Source organism: Petaurus breviceps, unplaced genomic scaffold, assembly GCF_028583685.1.
Source record: "Petaurus breviceps papuanus isolate PSGF00001 unplaced genomic scaffold, PetGlider_PUasm1.0 183, whole genome shotgun sequence".
Lineage (NCBI taxonomy): Eukaryota > Metazoa > Chordata > Mammalia > Diprotodontia > Petauridae > Petaurus > Petaurus breviceps.
Window position 1 is genome coordinate 20,166,738 of NW_027185791.1, and position 20,055 is coordinate 20,186,792.

Genomic DNA, 20,055 nt, shown 5'->3' on the forward strand with positions numbered 1-20,055 from the left:
TATTTATACTAATCATTTTGGGGAAAAAATAGCTATCCTGGATTCCTCATACTGATAGATACTTAAGACTTTTTAAAAAAATACATGATGCTTTTTAATGACTTTAATAGGCTTCATATGCATTTAGAAAAAAATGAATAAGACAGTAATTTCTTTAGCATTTAAAATTAAGCTCTCTGACTCATATGGAAAAATTGTGAGTGGCTTACTGTGGAGACATCAGATTCATTTCTCAATCTTTACTTGGGTGGGGATTTTTTTTTTCTAAATAGGGCTTGGTAGTTTAAAATACTTGAAAACTTAAGTCAGATTGTGTCTGTCCTTCAAAGAATATCCTAATTCTATTCTAAAATGCTTTACTGCAGAATTCCTATGCTAAAATGAGATTCTACCTGTCTCTTGCTTCCTTTTTAGCCCTAAAAAATTAGCTGTTTCTTTGTAAAGGGATTCTGTTCTTTGGTAGAATGTTTTCATTGCACTATGAATAGTATAATGGCCTAGTGGTTGGTGATTACAGTAGGATCAGTAAAAATAACTGAACCTGGAGTGTTTAGATATAACTACTTGGAGGAGAGTGTAAATTTGGTGCTGTTCTTGATTTAAATTAGATACTGCTCCCATTCCTCTAAGTAAAGCTTGAGCTGTAGCTTCCTGAAACATTCCTTTCCTTATACATTTAATATGCAAGTATTTGAAAAAAATAGAATTATTTCTCACATTTGTTTAGTCTGTAGCACAATGCTATAAGGACATTATTTTTATTTCTCAGGTGTCTGATTTTGTCAACTTTTGAGCTAATTTATGAACCCTGAATAGGGTCACCTTTATCTCTTTAGTGTGAACATTTCAGGCTAAGTAGATTGATACCACCGTTTGGAATTGCTTAAATTTGGCATTGTTTGTCAGTTTTCCAACTGTTTTAGCTTGAATTTTGTTGAAACTCTCAGAAGAACATCCAGATTTGCCTGTCCGGTAAATTGTTTTCAAGTGTTTGCTAAATTAAAATACGGATCAGAAAAATTTTAATGTGAATCAAAATGAATTAAGGTACTACAAGTTGTTTCTCTTTAATGCTTATATCAACATTTGGCTTTATTAAAAAGTTTATACTGTGTGCTAGTGTAAATGCAGATACAAAAATACTGTGTGCAGAAAAGTATGTTGGTCTGATGTTGACTTTTAAACAGTCTTAACTTGTAATATATATATAATGTTGAAAGGGGAGACTTTTGTGGAAAATCTCCATACCATTTGATTTGTTAAAAAAAGGATGACCTTAACAACTTCCAAATTACTAGGTACCTTTTCTAAGTATAAGCAGCCTGCTTTCAAGATCAGACAAGTTCTAGCAAATAAAAATAAGACTGCTTCATTTTATGGGCTGGAATATCTTTCTTTAAAAAAAAAAAGCTTTATTGATGCCCTTTGTTCTTTATAGCACACTCATTTTCTAGTATATAGCCTCCCCCTCCTGTTCCCTTCCTCCTCTGCCTTAGAAAAACAGTTAAATAAAAACAACTGACACACAACGAAGCCCGGCAGTGTGTGAGGCGTTTGGCTTCCCTTCCAGCTCCTCTATCCCAGCCTCTCTGACAGCACACCTTCCCCCACCCCCACCATGTTGTCCTTGATCAGGATTGTTCATTACATTTAATCTGAGTTCAGTTTCTTTTTGGTTAAAGTTTTCATTTCTGTTGCTGTAGCTTTTGTGCATATTTCTATACCAGTCCTGCTTTTTAAAATTCTCCATCAGGCCATACAAGAGCTTCTGAATTCTTCATAATCATGGATTGTTACAGCCCAATCTATCCATTACATCCATACTGCCATTCATTCAACCTCACTCCAGTATGTAAACTCACGTTCGTAGCTTTACTAACAACAACATCAAAGGGGCTGTGAATAATTTGGTGGTGACCTGCTTGAGCTATACCTGCTCAGTAATTGCTGTGTGTTTAAAAGACTTATTTCCTGGAGAAAGACTGCATGATGCTGTCATGATGTTAGTTCTCCCTTTTGTCAAAGACTAAAATGAGCAAAGTTCAGTGTGGAGAACAAGGGAAAGGCCTTAAAATTCTCTACAGAAAATGTAACTATTCCCTTGCATCCATGAATTGGATTCCTGATACCGGATGATCTAAACTCTTTTCCACATTTCCTTGTAATACTTTGAAGACATGAGTGCTGCTCCCTCAAGCCTTCAACGTCTCGAACCTTCAGCGTGGCTTCTTCTAGATCCCCAGAGGTAGTCATCATAGTTAAAGGCTCAGAGATTTTTGTTCTTTGAAGTCATGCTACTTCACTTTTATCTGATAGAATTGCCATAGGACTGCAATCCTGAAAACAAGAGGGCTTCTTTAATATGGCGCTGTGGATAATAGTGACTTGCCTGGGTCAGTGTCCACCATTTAGGTCATTGAAGCTTTCCTTGTGCCTGTAACAATGACATTTCTGACCTTGTACTGTATTAGAGTGCCAGGTAGACTCATGCTTACAAGTGAACATAAATGCCATTGTGAGCAATGAATGATTTCTGCCGACTTCAGTTAAAAATCATACATATTTTTAAAGGAAACCTACTCTGTTTTTCTTAGTATGACCTAATCCGAGCTGCATGCCGCATGAAAACATTTCTTGCAAAACCTCCCCATGTTGACTTATTACCATGGGTCTTGCCACTTTCCACCTGGTGGTGCCTTCGAAGCTTTCAGTGCTTTTAATTACTCACCAAACTTTGAAGCGTAGTATTAGTGAGTGATATTTTTCCCTTATTGTAGCTGGCATAGCCCTGGTGTTTTCCACACAAATGCTAATGATGCCTCTTGTGAAGAGGCACTGGTGTGAGGTTGACTTTTTTTTAATGTGATGAGCAATGAGATGAGATCCTCAACATTCCATAAATTAGGAATCAAATTGCTCCACCTCTTACTGCCTTTGTTCTCTTCATCATCTGAATTGCGGGCTGTGTTGGAACTGGTTTGGATGTTGTTTAAACCTTCTAATTAGGGTAATTACTGGGTAAGAGATGACAGTCCAGAGAGAAGAGGAAGGAGAAACTTCTTTCATAAAAGAAGTATAGGGTGGGAAGGAGGAACTTGATCACAACCAGTCCAAAATGTGCAACTTGTAGGGCGGAGCCTTGCTAGGTCTCTTCTGGGATTGGTTTAAGAAAAGGAGAGAAGGGAGCACATACTTAAGCTTCGTGAAAGATGACCGGAGCCCCCAAATACTAATAAGGTGGAAGGACTCCAGGCACCAGCCTGCTGCCTGAAATAAACATTAGTAAGTAAGATTTATTTTTTTATTTATATTTTCTTTAGGAAAGTGTGACAGCCACGTGGGACCCACTGTCCCAGGATTTGTGGCTATCAAATGAGAACTTTTGTTTCTTTGTTGAATGAAGGATTTGGTGCTATTAAATTCTCTTATTTTCTACCCTTTCCCATCTACTTTCCCACTCTTAAGAAAATAGGTTTGCTTCCATCATTCATTCTTCTCAATGGCTATCTTCACTAACAACTAACGAATTATAGGTATTGTAGTGCCCAAAGTCATTCAGCTATGAGTAATATTTCTGCTTAGTTCCAAAATTCACATGAGATCTGGTAGTGCTGGCTGTCAGATTTGGTCAGTAGAGTTAGAACACTTGTGAACACATTTTTTTTAAAGCTGTTAAGGGCATTTAGAAATATAGGTGCCATTATTGAGTCTTCTTAAGTGCATAATGGATAGTGGGCTTTTTGGATAAACAGGTAACAAATATTCAGAAATAAGTTGTTATTTAAAAATTATTTGATTCAAGTGAATTTTCCTCCCTAGAATAAAAATGATAAGAATAGCATAAATTATTCCTGCAAATTATATTCTCATGTAAACAGTTTGCAAGATTTAGAATTGTTTTTTGGGGCTTTTTTTCTGAAATTACTCATTCACCCTTTAATCCAGATGAGTGCCCCTGCCTACCCAGAGATGGACACAAGCTCAATACTCAGCACACTTCTTGGCAAAGTTCTGAAATTAGGCTCAAGTCCAGCTATGCATAAGAATGTGAACAGGTCATTTAAATTCTGGGCCTCAGTTTCTTCATCTTTAAAATTAGGGGGCTGAACTAGATCACATCTAACATCTGTTCCATTTCTAGAATTATGAGCTTGTGGTTTCCAGAAGAATGCTTTCTTTATTGTCTGTATGGAATACCTTGGTATTTCATTAGTTGCTTAACTTAGAGTAGAAAGAAAGGTTTGGATCATCTTGAAGATATTGACATTCATTTTTTTTAAAGTAAAATATAACTGCTTCAGTGATTGTAAAATTCCAAAGCGAATACCTGTATCATCAAATGAGTTGACCAGCCAGCCCAAATGTGTTAGGTGTTTTCAGCTTTAATTCCTGCCATAAAGTGGTATCCAGTTTTTATGATCGTTATGAATACTGATCATACGTCAGTCATATGGATTTGTTTTGCATAATTGAACAAAGTTTCACTTTTAAGAAATCATCATATAGACTATGATTGGTCTCACTCTCTTTGATATACTAAAAATGGAAACAAATTCATTTAAATGTGGGAAGTAACTGCATGAACTACTTTAGCAGAAAATCTTTTTTTGCCATTCAAATTATGCATGAAAATTTCCTTTAAAACTATTTCAGAAAAAATAACATATAAAACAGAGACAGTTTTTAAAAGATTCCAAGTTAAATTGTACTTTTTTGAAGATGGGGTAGAAAAAAAAAGATGGGGTGGGGGGTAGGGAGGTGAAGAAGGACTTCTGATTTTTTTTAGACTTGTTTTTCAAGTGAAAAAAATTTAGACAACCAGAAAAATCACTGATTTAGTACTATTTTCTGGGATTGAAAATTGCTTAGTGCTGTTAAAAATTATTACCGTGCTAAATAAAACTTGAGTTTTACACACATGTTTTATTCACTAATAATTTTTTAAATACCAAGCAATTTAAAAATCTTAATTGCTATTTTTTAGGGATATATTTATGGCTAAGATTGTAAATGACTGAAAATTATGGCTTACAAAGGGAAAACACAGCTCAGTTTTTTAACCACGTTGTTCTAGACATCTATGAAAGGAGTAACTTACTCATACTGAAGTTAAGTCCATAATTAGCCACTATTAATAATGATCCTTTCACAGTTTTTTAGACTTTAATCCATCGAATGCATTTTGAGAGCTTGACCTGGAGTATATTTCTAGGCAGTGAATAAGGCAACATTTCAAATTTCCTGATACTATTTAAGCTTCTGGCTGCTTCACAATGTAATGAGTTTAAGCTGAACTTATTTACAAATGATTGCACAAATTAGATATAAGATTATATTGTTTGAATTCTCTTGAATCATTTCAATTTTATAGCATTTTTTCTAATTTGTTTGAAAACACACTGTTGCAGTCAGCTTTTCCACTGGTAAATAGCTTCTGAATTGCATTGTTTAATGTTTTAACATTAGGGTATCGAGACCCCTCAACTACTGTGCAATCAAATTTAGCGTCTTTATGCTGTCTGCATTACTTTCAGCATTCTGTTTCTTATTTGTGTGTGCAAGCCCCTACTAAGAATATTTGCATCCAAGGACAGTACTTTTTCTTCTATGTAAAGGCTGTGCAGTTTGTCTATCAGGTGAGCTGTTGTAATTGGACAGAGAAGAAAGCTGGGAAGATGTTATTAGTTCTCATAAATCAGTGGAATTCCTAGTCTACATTTTCCACAAAATCTTTACCTTCCTAATACCTTTCAGTAATGTGAATTTCAATAAACTTAGAGGTACCTCAGTTAATAGCAATCTGTATCATATAAAACTTTTCTAAATTAAAGCAGGGAGGAGTGTGTAAAACACCTGGGATGGAACCCAAAGGTGTTTATAATTTGAGTTAAATATGTTTTCTTTCTGAAATTCAGACATGTTGATCATGTTATGAAATAGAAGAGAGACTAAGTGGAATACATGACAGTAAATAGAAGAATTTGGTATAAACAAAGATTATTTTTCTCCTTCAGAAATAAATCTTATTATTCTTTTTTTCCCTCTGCCTCTGCCAATGCACCACTTCCTTCTAACCAACCACAATGAGACACTAAGCATTTGAGTTATGTTTCTATGGAATCCCATATAATAGAAGCTACGGAAATGAAAGGCATGCATGTAAGATTTGATTTTGGTTTGACATTTGTAGGAAAACAACAGAAATTATACTAAAAGCCAGATTCCCATTGATAAGATATTAAGGTTTGATCTTTAGATTTAAGAGATATAGGAAAGTTAATATACTTTAGAATCCTACCAAAAAGACCCAAAAGGAAAACTTTATTCCTAGATCAGTGATCTATTCTGTCCCCTAGATTAGTCGTTCACTTCTCTTTGCCAGTCTGTTTACCACTCTTTCCTTTCTCAAACCCTTTACAAAATTGTTAATATTATCATTAAATAATTTTTCTGTTATCCTATATTTTTGTTTTGTTTACATTCCTGACAGATGCAAAAATGAAATGCAAAATTCATCTACATTTAATAATGGGACTAGAAATTAATGGGCAGTTTTTCTGTTGGCATGTATGAACCGATTGTAATGGCTATGCTATGTGTATTATATTTTATTTGCTTTTAAGCACCTTTCAGAAACAATTCCCTTAGTTAAAATTAAAGAAGGGTATATACTTCCTTTAAGATATTCCTAGATGATAATTCAACATTGTTCCTTTACAATATTAAATATTTGCAGGCTTATCATTATTAAATATGTATATTACTTAAATTTGGAAGAAATGAGAATCTTTTCTGGACCAGAATTTAGCTGTGTAGGAACATAAATTAATTTTTTATGGATAAACTACAAAATCATGGAATAATTCCCTGGATATTCTAGCCACATGGCCAGTAACTACAGCAGCACCAACTAATCACATTTAATAATGAGTGAGCTAGGTGTTGAAAGTGTGCATGTTTTTTTGGGCATCTGAGTTAAGGGGCATTTTTGTTTAATACAATAACTCTTTGCTTTAAAAATAGAGGATGGAAAGATTCTATTTTTACACACGTGGTACCTCAGATAATAATGTCCATATGATCTCAAAAAAAAATTCCCTTTATTTATACTTACTTCATGAAACATTCTCTTTCGGGGCTGAATAGTTGTAGAAGTGATATTTGTCCAAAGATTTTTTTACACAGACATATTAATTTAGAGGTGCTTTGTTGGGTGAGTCTATTTCCAACAGGAAATAAAACTAACTTTTTGGAAAAAAAAATATTAGAGGGATGGTATGTGCTGGGTGTTTTGTTTTGTTTTGTTTTGTTTTTCCAATGAATAATCTTGCACTAACAGTACAAAGTTCATGGTTCACACAGTTTTTAGGATGTAAGATAATGATGACCCACATTTACATAGCTCTTTAAGTTCTTCAAAGTTATTTAAAGTGTTTTTTTTTAATAGCTCCTTTAAAAAAATCATGCTGGACAAGTGTAAAACCATTTTAGTAGTACTTTGTTTGAATTGAGAGTTTCAGTACAAAAGTTTTTTTTTTAATATAATCTTTAACTATACTGTTCTTTAAGTCTGTCATAACATAAATATTCCCCATACTTCTGGTTGGAACAACCACACAACCTTAGCAGTACTTCTTTCTGGATATGTAAAGTTTGTTCATCACTTATCTTTCTCATTAATACTATCGGTATGCTTGTATGAATACACTTTTGAAGTTGGAACTTTGAAAATTATATGTTATTTTTGAAATGTGGTAATGCTCAAGGGTAAAAGTTTTGATGAAACGTTTCTTTGTGAACGCTGGGGCTCTATAGATAGAACCTGACTGAAGCTGCATTAGAAGCCACCTGGTGTCCATTCTGCTGGCTCAGCACTTCATTAAAGCATATAGGTTTAATCATTTATGATGTTTCAGTGCACTTAGATTGGATTGCAGATGTTGGACTTTTTCTTAAGTGAATCTTCTGTCCATTAAGTAAATTATTGGAAAATATTTTGCAACATGGTTTAATAAAACATGTTTCATTGTATTAATTAGTGGCGTCGGCTGCCCTTTAAAAAAAATCAAAATTAAAAAAAGCTAGTCTGAACTGCCCATGCAAGATAGCTGATAAGAAAACTAGAGTAAAGATTTTAGTAAGGTAAATTCACGCCTAATTTATATACATTCCAGCTCTCTTATGGCTAAGTTTTATTACTATCTCTGGAACTTTTGAAGCACTATCAGAATATCACTTCACCAAAGAATTAGGAAGGTGATTAAAAAAAAAGTTTTTAGTGTTTATTCAACAAAGTTCTACCAGTTGACTAATACATGGTCATGATTAGAGTAAAAATGTATTATTTCAGCATAGTTATGAAATTTTACAATGAATTTAAAATAATACTTTGGGGTTATTGAAGAAAATGCACAAAGGTTTTTTTTAATAATAAATAATACATTAAAGCATGCAATCATGGGATTATGCAGAGAATGAATACCATAGGGATTTATAGTTGTCTTTAATAAAGAGATACTTTTGTTTATGAGTATTACGCTAACAAAAAAAATGAACTCTCTGGTCACTTTGGCTGTTGCATATTGCAAAAGAAAATTCTTTTTTTTTAAATACACCACTTTCACTGAGGATAATAAATTTCTTTGTGAAAGAATACTTATAAGTCCTTAATTTTAGTATTTAAAACACTCCTTTTCTTTAGTATTCTAAAATGTGTAGTCGATTGTTATACATGGCTTTTAGGAAGAGGGAAGGTTTACGTTGGATTATGTTTTAATGTAGATAACAAAAAAAGGTAATAAAGGGAAATAGCAAAGCATTCATTATTTTAATCCTTTTTAGTATTGAAACTTTTCATGAGAGCAAATATATACTTTGTGTTGAAAAATTATTTCAGATGAGGTAACATGTGAAGTGTTTTGCAAACCTTAAAGCACCATATAAATGCTGGCAGTTATCATCATCATCATCACATACTTCATGTTAATGACAACTTAACTCTTAAAGTAGATACCATTGTTACTTCTTGAAATAGTGTTCCCATATGATTTTGGCTTGTATTTGCAGTAGCCTATTTGTGCTTGGATCCTGATGTTAACGTAATTCAGTATGCTCCATTATTTTCGATGTGGAGTTTAACATCTAAAGATTTCTTTGAATGGGTCAGACTTGTCCTTTCCTTTTAAAAAATGGTTTATTGATGCTTTTAAAAAGTCACTTCAAGTTATCTTCAGAAATCAATTACAAACATCTCAGTGTTTTGTAATAATTAAAACATTAACAGCTTGGTAGATAATAGATACCTTGGTACATTATGTTTGCCTAATTGATTTTTTTTTTATTTTTAAGACAGTAGTACACTTTGTTATTCATCTGTTTATGTGTCAAAAAATAGCATGCAAATGGCAGACATTTACTAAGCCCCTGCTTAACTGTGTGTAGCTGTTACACCAGGTGCTGTGATACAGAAAGTTTAGATTAAAGGAGGTCTGTTCCTTCATAGAATCTGGAGTGTGGTAGACTATTAGTCTAGATAAGAAACAAATAAAAACACTACAGACTGAGAGTTTACTCTTAAACGATATTTTAAACAAATTAGGGGCATTTTATTTTAATTCCACCTCAAAGATTTTCATTTTAGTAGCATGTCACCCTGATTTTGTTTCTTCCGTCCTTAATATTGGTTCAGAATAAATCTTGAGTCACACTGCATTTAAAATGTCCTCTCATGGTATCCTAGTTAATAGCAGCTATTGGCATGGATATTTTGTTCATGTTATTTGATAACACTAATGGGGATAAAGCTTTGCTTTCATGTAAAAGACCTCACAACAGAGATGAAAGTAGACAGTATAAACACTATTTTAGGTAAAACTTGGGAAGGCCTTTCCAGTGTTCTGTTGGGTGGAAGTGAAGGTGAGGAGATGGATTGTTGTTAATTATATGTATATGTTATCTTGTCTTATACTTCTATAACTTTTTGAACATTTGTGAAGAAGAGGTACTTTTTGTTTTAAGAAAACTGTGTCATATCAAGGGAATCATGAAAGAAAATGTGAAAAAGGTAGTCTAGCTGTACCATATCTCAAACTGTATTATAAAATGGTAATTATAAAAAAAAATCTTTTACTGGATAAGAAATAGAGTTGTGGATCAGTAGAATAAATTAGGTACACATTATATTATAGTAAATGACCATAGTAATCTAGTATATGATAAACCCAAAGATCCAAGTTTTTGGAACAGAAGCTCATTGTTTGACAGAAAATTTCTGGGGAAACTGGAAAACGATATGGCAGAAACTAGGCACAGACCAACATGTCACACCATATATCAGGGTAAAGTCAAAATGGGTACATGATTTAGACATAAGAATAGCCTATCTGTCAGATATATGGCTAAGGGAAGAATTTAGGACTAAAGAAGATGTAGAAAGCATTATAAAATGTAAAATAGATAATTTTGGTTATATAAAATTCAAAAGTTTTTGCACAAACAAAACCAATGCAACCAAAATTATAAGGAAAGTAGAAAACGGGGTGGGGGGAAGATTTTGTAACAAGAATATCTGATAATGGCCTCATTTCTCAAATATATAGAGAACTGAGTCAAATTTATAAAAGTACAAGTCATTCCTCAACTGATAAATGGTCAGAGGATATGAACAGGAATTTTTCAGACAAAAGAAACCAAAGCTCTCTATAGTCATATGAAAAAAAAATATTCTAAGTCACTATTGATTACAAATTAAAAATTAAAATTAAAGCAATTAAAACAACTCTGAGGTACCACCTCATACTTATCAGATTGACTGATAACAAAAAAAGAAATGTTGGAGGGGATGTGGGAAAACTGGAACACGATGCACTGTTTGTGGAATTGTGAACTGACCCAACCATTCCAGAAAGCAATTTAAAACTATGTCCAAAGTGCTATAATATTGTGCAATATGCTTTGATCCAGCAATACCACTGCTGTATCTATATCCCAAAGACATCCCAAAAAAGGAGAAAGGATCTATTTGTATAAAAATATTTATAGCGGCTTTTTTTTGTGGTGGCTAAAAATGGAAAATTGAAGGGATGCCCATCAATTGAGGAATGAGTAAACCAGCTGTGGTATATGCTTGTAGTGGAATATGATTGTTCTATAAGAAATAACAACCAGTATGAAAAGACTTAGAGCTGAGACGTAGCGAACAGAACCAGGGGAACGATGTACACAGTAACAGCAATATCATTCGACAAAGAACTGTGAATAATTTAGCTATTATCCTCAGCAATACAATAATCTAAGATCATTGCAAAGGACTAATGATAAAGCATATTCTCCACCTCCAGAGAAAGAACTAATATTGTTTGAATATAGACTGAAGCATGCTATTTTTCACTTTCATTTTTTCTTTTATTCTAGTCTTCTTGTACAAAATGACTAATGTGGAAATATTTTACATAATTGTATATGTATAACCTATATTTAATTGCTTACGGAGTGGGAATAGAGGAAGGGATAGAATTTGGAACTCAAAACTTTAAATAAATGTTAAAGAATTGGGAGAAGAAAAGGAAAACTGCTTAATTATATCTATCAGAAAACAACCCTGAAGGCAAAATGTCCATGTAAAGATTTATGGTTGTTAAGACCCTAGCTTTTCTTTCTGTCTGTCTGTCTGTCTGTCTGTCTGTCTGTGTCTTTCTGGATTTCTTTCTTTCCTCTTTTTTTTTGTTCAGATCAAGATGTTCTTGTTTCAGAATCCTGTTGGACACACCAGTACCGGGACTTTCTTGTCTCCATTGATGTTGAAAGTTTAGGAATGAGACTCATTCGCACAGCTATTGATCAGTGATCAGAGGGTGGGTGGGTAGATGTTGTAGGAGAGAGTCTGGTTTTCTAACAAGGGTGGGAAAGAATTTTTAGACTTTGAGGGAACTCTTGTAAAAATTAAATGAAAAAAAGCATTTTCTGTCTGTGCAATTATCTTCCTAATCCAAGGGGAAAAGAAAAACTACTGGTTTCTATTGTGTCACTGCAACTAAAAGCTCTTCTGTGCATGGTTTTCAAAGGTCATATTGCTTTAATTCTGGTTTGGGCCTTGTTTGTGTTGAATTTCAGCCAGCAAATCTTCAGTATACAAGAGAATTTGAGATCCCCACCCCCCCCTCCCTGTTTCTTCTGTTTTTGCTCAGTGTAAACAGTTCCTGCCCTAGTAACATAGACAAATATAGCAGAGAACCCTTTTCTGGGAGAAGACTTCTCTCTAAGCATTTTTTAACCATTTTTGGGAAGAATTGATATATCTCTGTATGTAAGACAGAGAACAATGGAGGGGGAGGCAATAGCTGTAAATTGAAGTGACATCATACGTATAGCTCCCATTGATCCCCTTTTAGTCTCCAGCCAGGATAAAAGGAAACGGCATCAGGGAGGAAGTCTGCCTCATTTAGGCACAGATCCCAGTGTGATAATGGAGTAATAATAGAAATCACTCCACTGTCAATCGGCTGCTGCATTAGTACGAGGCACATTTCCCCTCTGAGGAGGCTTTCAATGACTTCATTCAAGGGCAGGCTGGCGCAGATAAGAGATTCAGCCGACCAGCTGTATTCCTTTACTGATTTCTACCCTGACTTTGGGGTACAGGGCAGGCAGTGGCAGGCGGCTGGGGATGCTCACGCCCATAGTGCCATGTCATGTTTCATGCCTGTGAAAGGTCAGTAGTCATGTATTTCAGTGACATTTTTTTTTCTGGGGAAAGAGGGGATCCTGGCATTTATTGCATTATGCTCATGCGAGAACTAACAGCAACCTCATTTGTGTGGGTGGTCTTCTGGGAGTCAGGTTTGATGACTTTGTAACATCCCTAAAAGTTCTTGAAGCGTCAGAGTTTGTTTTCTTTGTGCTTCTTACAGGTTGGGAAGGGTTTGGAAAATTCTTATTTTCTTTCCAAGGGCCTGTGCAGAAACTCCTTCAAGCCATTCAGGGCCTTGTGGTCTTGCTTTACCACTAAGTTGGCTGATGAGAAAAATACAAGACAGACTTTTTTCCTCCTTTCTCATTAATTAGAAACTGTGGCATTCTCCAAATTTAGAGCAAGAGCAGAAAGCTTTGAAGTGCCAATAAATGGCATTTGTAGTTGGCTGATGGAGCTAAGCATTATATTTTTCTGTTTTTGTCAGACAAGTTTTATGGTTTTATGAGGCTCTGTCTTTCAAGTACACATTCAGTGTTGGTGTTCCACAGACTTATTTTGGTTGAGGTTTTGATTCAGATGAATTTTAAAAGTACTGGCCTGGTCTTCACATGGAAAAAAACCAGTGCAAAAAAAAATCCTTGTTTGTCAAGTAAAGGAAAACAGATTTCTATTCCTGTCATTGTTTAGATACTGTTGTGAACCGAATGGTTGTGAACCGTAAGGAAAAGGAAAGTAATAATTAGTCACGTTTAAGGCAATGGAAGATACTACCCAGAAAGATTATTTTTTTTTCTTGATCATTTGGTAACAAAGTTGAGTCTGTATCTTTCCCAGCACTGGTATAGCAAAATACAATTGCCCTAAAAGTCATGTGAAATTAAAGTAATTTAATTTTTATATGGGTGGGAGTAGAACAGCCTACAGAATATGTCTCCCATTACCATCAGACCAGCTGCCACAGAGAGATTCCCATCACAATACGATATTGTATTCTGAACATATTTAATAGTACAAAAAATCCTTTGACTGTTTTTAAACATTTTATTTTTGCCATATTTCTTTTAGCTATGAGGTGCCCTTACACAGAGAGCTATTTATGTGACATTGTGCTTTGAAATAGTTTTAGGAAGTCTGAAACTTTTTAAAATACCAGGAAAGCACTGAAATTAACATAATTTAAAAATCAAGGAATGTAAAATAGGATTAATTTAAAGCATTCATTAAAGAATCCTAATTCTGTGTCTCACTGTATCTATCCATTTATGGATAGATGGGCTTAGAAATACCCATTTCTCCCTAAATTTAAAGGGGGAAGGGGGAAGAACACAAACTTTTGGACAATTAAAAGACAGATGGCTACAATTTATTTCTCATGTACGGTAATTCATACAATTCTGCTCCAAAGAACTGAAAAGAAGAAATCTGCAAACATTAGTATGGAATGTGTTCATTGTATTTATAAAGATCCCACACTGAATTTTGCCCATCTTTGAACAAGCTGGGTCTTGCTTCCAGCAGACCTGTTTCCTGTTGCCAAAAGGGTGAAAAAGTTTGAAGGAATGTGCTTGTGTGTGTGTGTGTGTGTGTGTGTGTTACCTTTTAGCTTTTTAGTTAAGTTTGAAGACAAAGTTTGGAGTTTATGCCCACCAAGACATTATAATTAAAGATCTGCCAGTCCCTTCCCCCCACCCCCATTCTACCAAACTTTTAAGTTGCCTGTTCAGAAGTGTGACTTGGTCTTAAATAACTTTCTTGGAATGAAGTTTGTTAGAAAAAAAAAATCAATAACTCTTTTAGATATAATATTGCATTCACATATATACAGTGGGCAGGACTTAAGTGTTAGACCGGCAGACCTAAGAACGCAAGTTAGTAGAGCCAAAAGGATCATCTAGTCTAACCTCATTTTACAGTAAAGGAAACTAGAGAGAGGTTGGTCACACTGAGCAGGTGAGCTGGGGTTGAGATTCAGATCCTTTGTCTTTTCTTTTGATACAATCAAGTTCGAAAAAGATGGAAAAGTTTTTAAATTGGTTTGGCATAGAAATTTGCCTAACTACATATAATTGAGGTTTTGTTGAGCCAGCTAGCTAACCGGGGTTCCTTTGCCTTTTATAAATTGAATTGGATTGTTCTAAATCAGTTCCCAAACTTGACTTACAACAATAACTCTTTGTTGGGGCTGCACTGAACAGTTCGGCTGAAGGTAGTGGCTTTTCTTCTTGCCCTTTTATTTTCTGAAGTTCTCAGAATTAGGAGATAATAGTTTCTGTTTGTATTTTTTTTCCCAAATAATAGACAGGTTCCTTATTGATATTCTGCAACTGTATCATGCTTTATAGGTTTTGTAAAAGACAGGTTAGCAATTTGCCTGATTTTTTTTTTCATCACACTATTACTGATTTTCCAGGATCAATGCATGCATAACTTTGTAAAATACCTTTGTTAGAGGATTTTCATAACTTTCAAGTCTAACTTTGCCTACTCTTCCAGACATAACTCCCTGGGTACAAACCAAATTACACTGCTCGCCAACCTTCAAACACTGTATTTGTTGCCACTCGACTAGTAACAGCTGACATTTATGTGGTGCTTAACAAAGGTTGACAAAGTGTTTTACATACATTTTTATTAGATCCTCATGATAACCTTGTAAGGTACTATAGATATTATCAGTGTTTTATAGATGTGGAAACTGAGGCTCAAAGAGATCAAGCCACCTGTCCATGATCACATGTCAAGGAAACAGCCAAAGTAAAACTGTATCACCTATAGTAACCAGCATAGGGCCCTGAATGCAATAGTCGCTTCATACATATTTGTTTGGGAAAAAAAAGTATAGTGATAAAGGAAAAAGTAGCCCCAGGGGTTGGCATCTTAAAATATCTCATATTGTTTCCTTTTTCAAAATCTCATAAGCTCGGATTGGCTGGGTGGTGCAGTGAATAGAGCACCGGCCCTGGAGTCAGGACGACCTGAGTTCAAATCCAACCTCAGACACTTAACACTTACTAGCTGTGTGACCTTGGGCAAGTTGCTTAACCCCAATTGCCCTCCAAAAAAGAAAAAAAATCTCATAAGCTTTAATTGTGTAACCTAAAGCCTTAAAAATAATAGCAGTTATGTTGAAGTTTTGCATTTACAAGGCATTTTCTAAACATCAAAAAAAGTATAATTTCTAAAAAGTGGAAAGGAAAGTACTAGTGATTCTGTGGGTCTGGGGACAAAAGATTGTTGGTCCTATCTAATAGTTCTGCTCTAACAGGTGATGATAGACTTGTTACCTTTCAATCCGAATCTTTGTATTTTAATTGGGTGGAACATCGAGTATTCCAGTGATTCTGTCATCTCACTGCTGTGGGCATTTCTTCAATACAGATTGTCACCCATCCATGCCCACCCATGTTGTCCAAGGTTTGATTCTTGCCCACATTCTCTCATAAATTTGTTGTAGGGAATCCACCCAACAAGCTAATGGCTTTCTTCAAATTCTCCTAACATTCCAGAAAATGCCAGTAGAGCGTGCTAGCTGACCCATGAGTTATCACTTCTTCTCAATTATGTCACCAACCAGAGTTCTCTTTGAGATATTTTTCTTTGATAACACGCTTCTCATTCATAATCCCTTGTTTGTAAAATGCAGCCTAGTCATTTCCACCATGTCGCTCAGGTGATCCCTAATTTCAGTTCTTAAGAGATTATAATATTACATGACTAGCAGCTGTAAACAGTTATCAAAAGAATATTGGCGTTTTAAAAAATGAGCCTTTGTTTCAGGGAAAAGTTTGGTGTCATTAAAAGAATGTTAAAGTTTCCCAAAGGAAATCCAGCCCATTCTTCCTGATCATTTTTCAGCCTACTTCAGTGTCCATTTGCAATATCTATAATATATGTACACATCCATGTGCGTGCACACACACACACACACACACACCACATTGATGGATAAGCTCTGAGTTGTCCGTCCAGTTGCCTATCAGAGTCTAGACAATAGATGTTTTCTAACCCTTGAGTATATTTTAAATGGGCTTGTCTATGAATAATTTATTTGTTTGTACGATATTATTGTTAGAGGAAGCATTTAAGTACTTAGTCTCTTGTGTTCTTTATGATTTTCTTTCCCTTGGCCTTAATTTTCTTGAACTGTCAAATTTTGTTTAAGGTCAGAATTAAATATATCTATATCTATACACACATATTAGGAAGGTCCTGAGACATAGTGCTTGTGTCCTAATATATTACATATTTATTAGCATTTTTCGGAATCTCATCTTTAGAAAAATGAATGACAGCCTCTTTCCTACTGCTAAATTTGGGTGGGATCTTAAAAGTATATACTTAAAATAATTTTTTTCTATTTCTTTATCCCTTCCAGCAAAATGGCATTATTTAACATAGGCATTCCATAAAGAAAGGGACCTAATAAACCATGGTAATGTCTCATTAAGATAAACATGGTTTTTGTCATTTTTAAAAATAGAAATGAAATGAAAAGCCATGGAAAATGAGGCTTAATTAGGCCCTAGAATGGAGTCTTTCAGAATACCTACAATATAAATTCAGAGGTTTTACAAAAGTCAACTCTAAAGTCTCCCATATTTTAGACACATACTATAATTATGCAGGTTACCCTAGAATTGTTGTCTTTGGTATGTTTTCAGTTAATTACTCAGTAAACTAAGTTCTGTTCTCATAATACATTTTATTTTACTCTTAGCTTCTTCCAGACCAGCTGGTCTTACTTCTGGAGTCTCTGCTAGAGGAGAAGACATTACGTCCCAGAATGCTCCAGAGCCTAGAGAAAGCCTACTGCCTCCGGGAGCAGGATGCGGAGGTAATTCATTAACAGGCCCCACTGAGATACTAAACAGAGGGGCTGAGCTGTCGGCGTTCCAGTAGAACCCTGGGCTCTTCAAGCTACTTTTTTCCATTAGCAAAAGCTGTAACTGTTGGCTTTATTTGTGAAGAAGGACAAGAAGTGTGCTCCTCGATTAGTCTGTTTTCTGGTTGTGTTTGCCTTTGTGCAGCATCAACCTCCTCCGTGTTAGCTAGACACTGTGGCATCCCACTAATGACGGTTTCACTTATTTGGACTTTTTGAGGTCCCGAGCCATTATCTTAACTTAAATTATGAACACTCACATGCATGTCCTCAGGGGATAATAAGCAGGCAGAGACAGAAATGGGAGGATGTCTGTTAACATAGGTACACATCATATCCTGTAATGGTTTTGAATTATAAAGTTAGGGTGGGGTGCGTGTAATCCTGCAGGTTGGCAAAAGTGAGATGGTGTTACACATTAATGAATCTTGGATGGAATTGGTTAGAACTTGTTGTTTGCATTTAGTCAGGACAGGAAGGGGGCCATATGTAAAGGAAATAAAAGCTACAGCCATCAAAGCCATGTTTGAAAAGGAAGACTGGACATTTGTGGGAAAACAAAATTATTTTATCCCTCAAATGATTCTTTGTTTAATATATCATATGTATAGGAAGGGGTAATGGGAATGCAATGAAAGCCCTTAGGTGAATCCAGTTTGTGATGGTTTAATGTCTTTAAGTGAACGTTGCAGTTGTTTAATAATTGTAGGAGGAGAATGAAGACAGTAAAAAGGAAAGTCTTATGTGAAACAGATTTAAGATAGAATTCCCTGCAGCTATTAGAAAAAGGTGCTTATTAAGTGCTATGCCATTTTAAAGGATCTAAATCTCCTATATGAGTGACTAAATCTTCAAAAATTAACTGAGTTTGAATTGTATCTAATTAAAAACTGCTCTAAATGCTATAGAAAGTCATTGTGCCCAGTTTATCAAATTATAATTGGAATTGTATGATAATAATTAAAATAGATATTGTGAAAACTCTGGCTCATTACTTTTAGATTAAAACAGTGAGGTGGACATTGTAGTTCCTCTCAGAACCCCCATATATTCAAATATTAATGGAAAAACTCCAGGGTGCAAGGATATAGCTTTTTCCCAATAAGGACAGGCCAACATCTTAACTGTTGCTATTTATTTCAGCTTTTTTTAAATTTTGTTTATATGAGTTTCCAAATGCCAGACTGTTATTTTTAATTAGTGTTCAAACAGACATTTCTATTTATAGCAGTTAGGCTATATTTTAATCATAGCTGAATACCAGTGAAATGTCAGGATTCTATAATGGGCAGTGAACAAATTGAGGAGGTAGGATCACTGTAGAGTTGCCATTTGATGCCAATGAGTTGTGAGATGGCACGTCTGGTTTTCCATGTCTTTCTCTGAGGATGTAAAATAGACCCAGGTCTTCTCAAAATTGCCAGCCCAAATGGATTAATTTTTCATAAACTTTAAAGTTCTGAAGAGGTGTTACAGAGTTTTCAAGTAAAGTAAATTTGGGATGGATGTCCAAAGTCACAACACTAATCTCCAACTTTTATTTTTCAAGGTGAAACTGAGGTCTGAGCAGACCTTTAAAGCATAGTATAACTAGAGTATGTTACCATTATAACTTTCATCAGGCTTCAGTTCATAGCTACCCATTTCCCTTTTAAGGAAATATTGAGAGAGAGGCATAATCACATACCTGAACAAAAGATTTTTACTTGTTTCAAAATGAATGCCTCAATGAGATATCCCTGAAATGTCTTGTAGACCCGAAAGAATAATAATAGGGTTTTAGCCAACCTAGGATATTTATCCAAAGCTTTGTTGGTTAAATGGAATCTTTTGGAATCTGTTGGCATTGGGTTGTGTTGTCCCTTCCCTCTGTATAAAAGTGTTAACGTTTTATTGGAGAAAAGCCTGAGCCTCTTTGTCATTTGGTAAAAAAGGTCATTAGAACTATGACTTTATTTCAAATGTACCACCAGGGTTTAATGATGATTGATGCTCTCTTTCCAGTACACATCCATGTTCCCTGGGGACAAAAACCAGTTATTTTTACCTTCCACGTAGGTACTAGAAGATGAGGGGGTGCTCCAATGGAAAGGGGATTTAAAAATGGCTCTGAAAGTCTTTGACTAGTAATACTATGGTGTTCTTCCTGTAGGCCACTGCATAGGACAGATCAGGCTATGGCATTAAAGTGAAACTGGGGAACAGAAAGACACCCCACACACACACCTTTCACATTCCTGAACTCTGGTGTAGGGAGGGAACTTGGGGGGGGAGGGTATACACACCCCTAATATCTCATTAGGCTTCTGTGGCTATTGATTAACTTTTCAAAACTTACCAAAAAAACCCTTGATTGCCAGTCCTTCTAAATCTCATATCTGTTGTAGAATGTAGTAGCCGAAAGATTCCTTTGACTGATAACTTGTGAAAAGTTTGTCATTATCATCATTACTGTGTATATACAATATGGGGCTTGCTACCT

The 20,055-nt window shown here is 35.0% G+C and overlaps 1 protein-coding gene across 8 annotated transcripts in view; it reads left to right on the forward strand.

Annotated features, from left to right (window-relative positions):
• The window catches only part of AOPEP (aminopeptidase O (putative)), a 567,977-nt gene that overhangs the window by 485,174 nt on the left and 62,748 nt on the right, over window positions 1-20,055 (forward strand). For all 8 annotated transcript variants that reach the window (XM_069087993.1, XM_069087991.1, XM_069087990.1 and 5 more), the window contains one exon: window positions 17,409-17,525. In XM_069087993.1, the coding sequence (XP_068944094.1) occupies window positions 17,409-17,525 (117 nt within the window). The remainder of the gene's footprint in view (window positions 1-17,408; window positions 17,526-20,055) is intronic.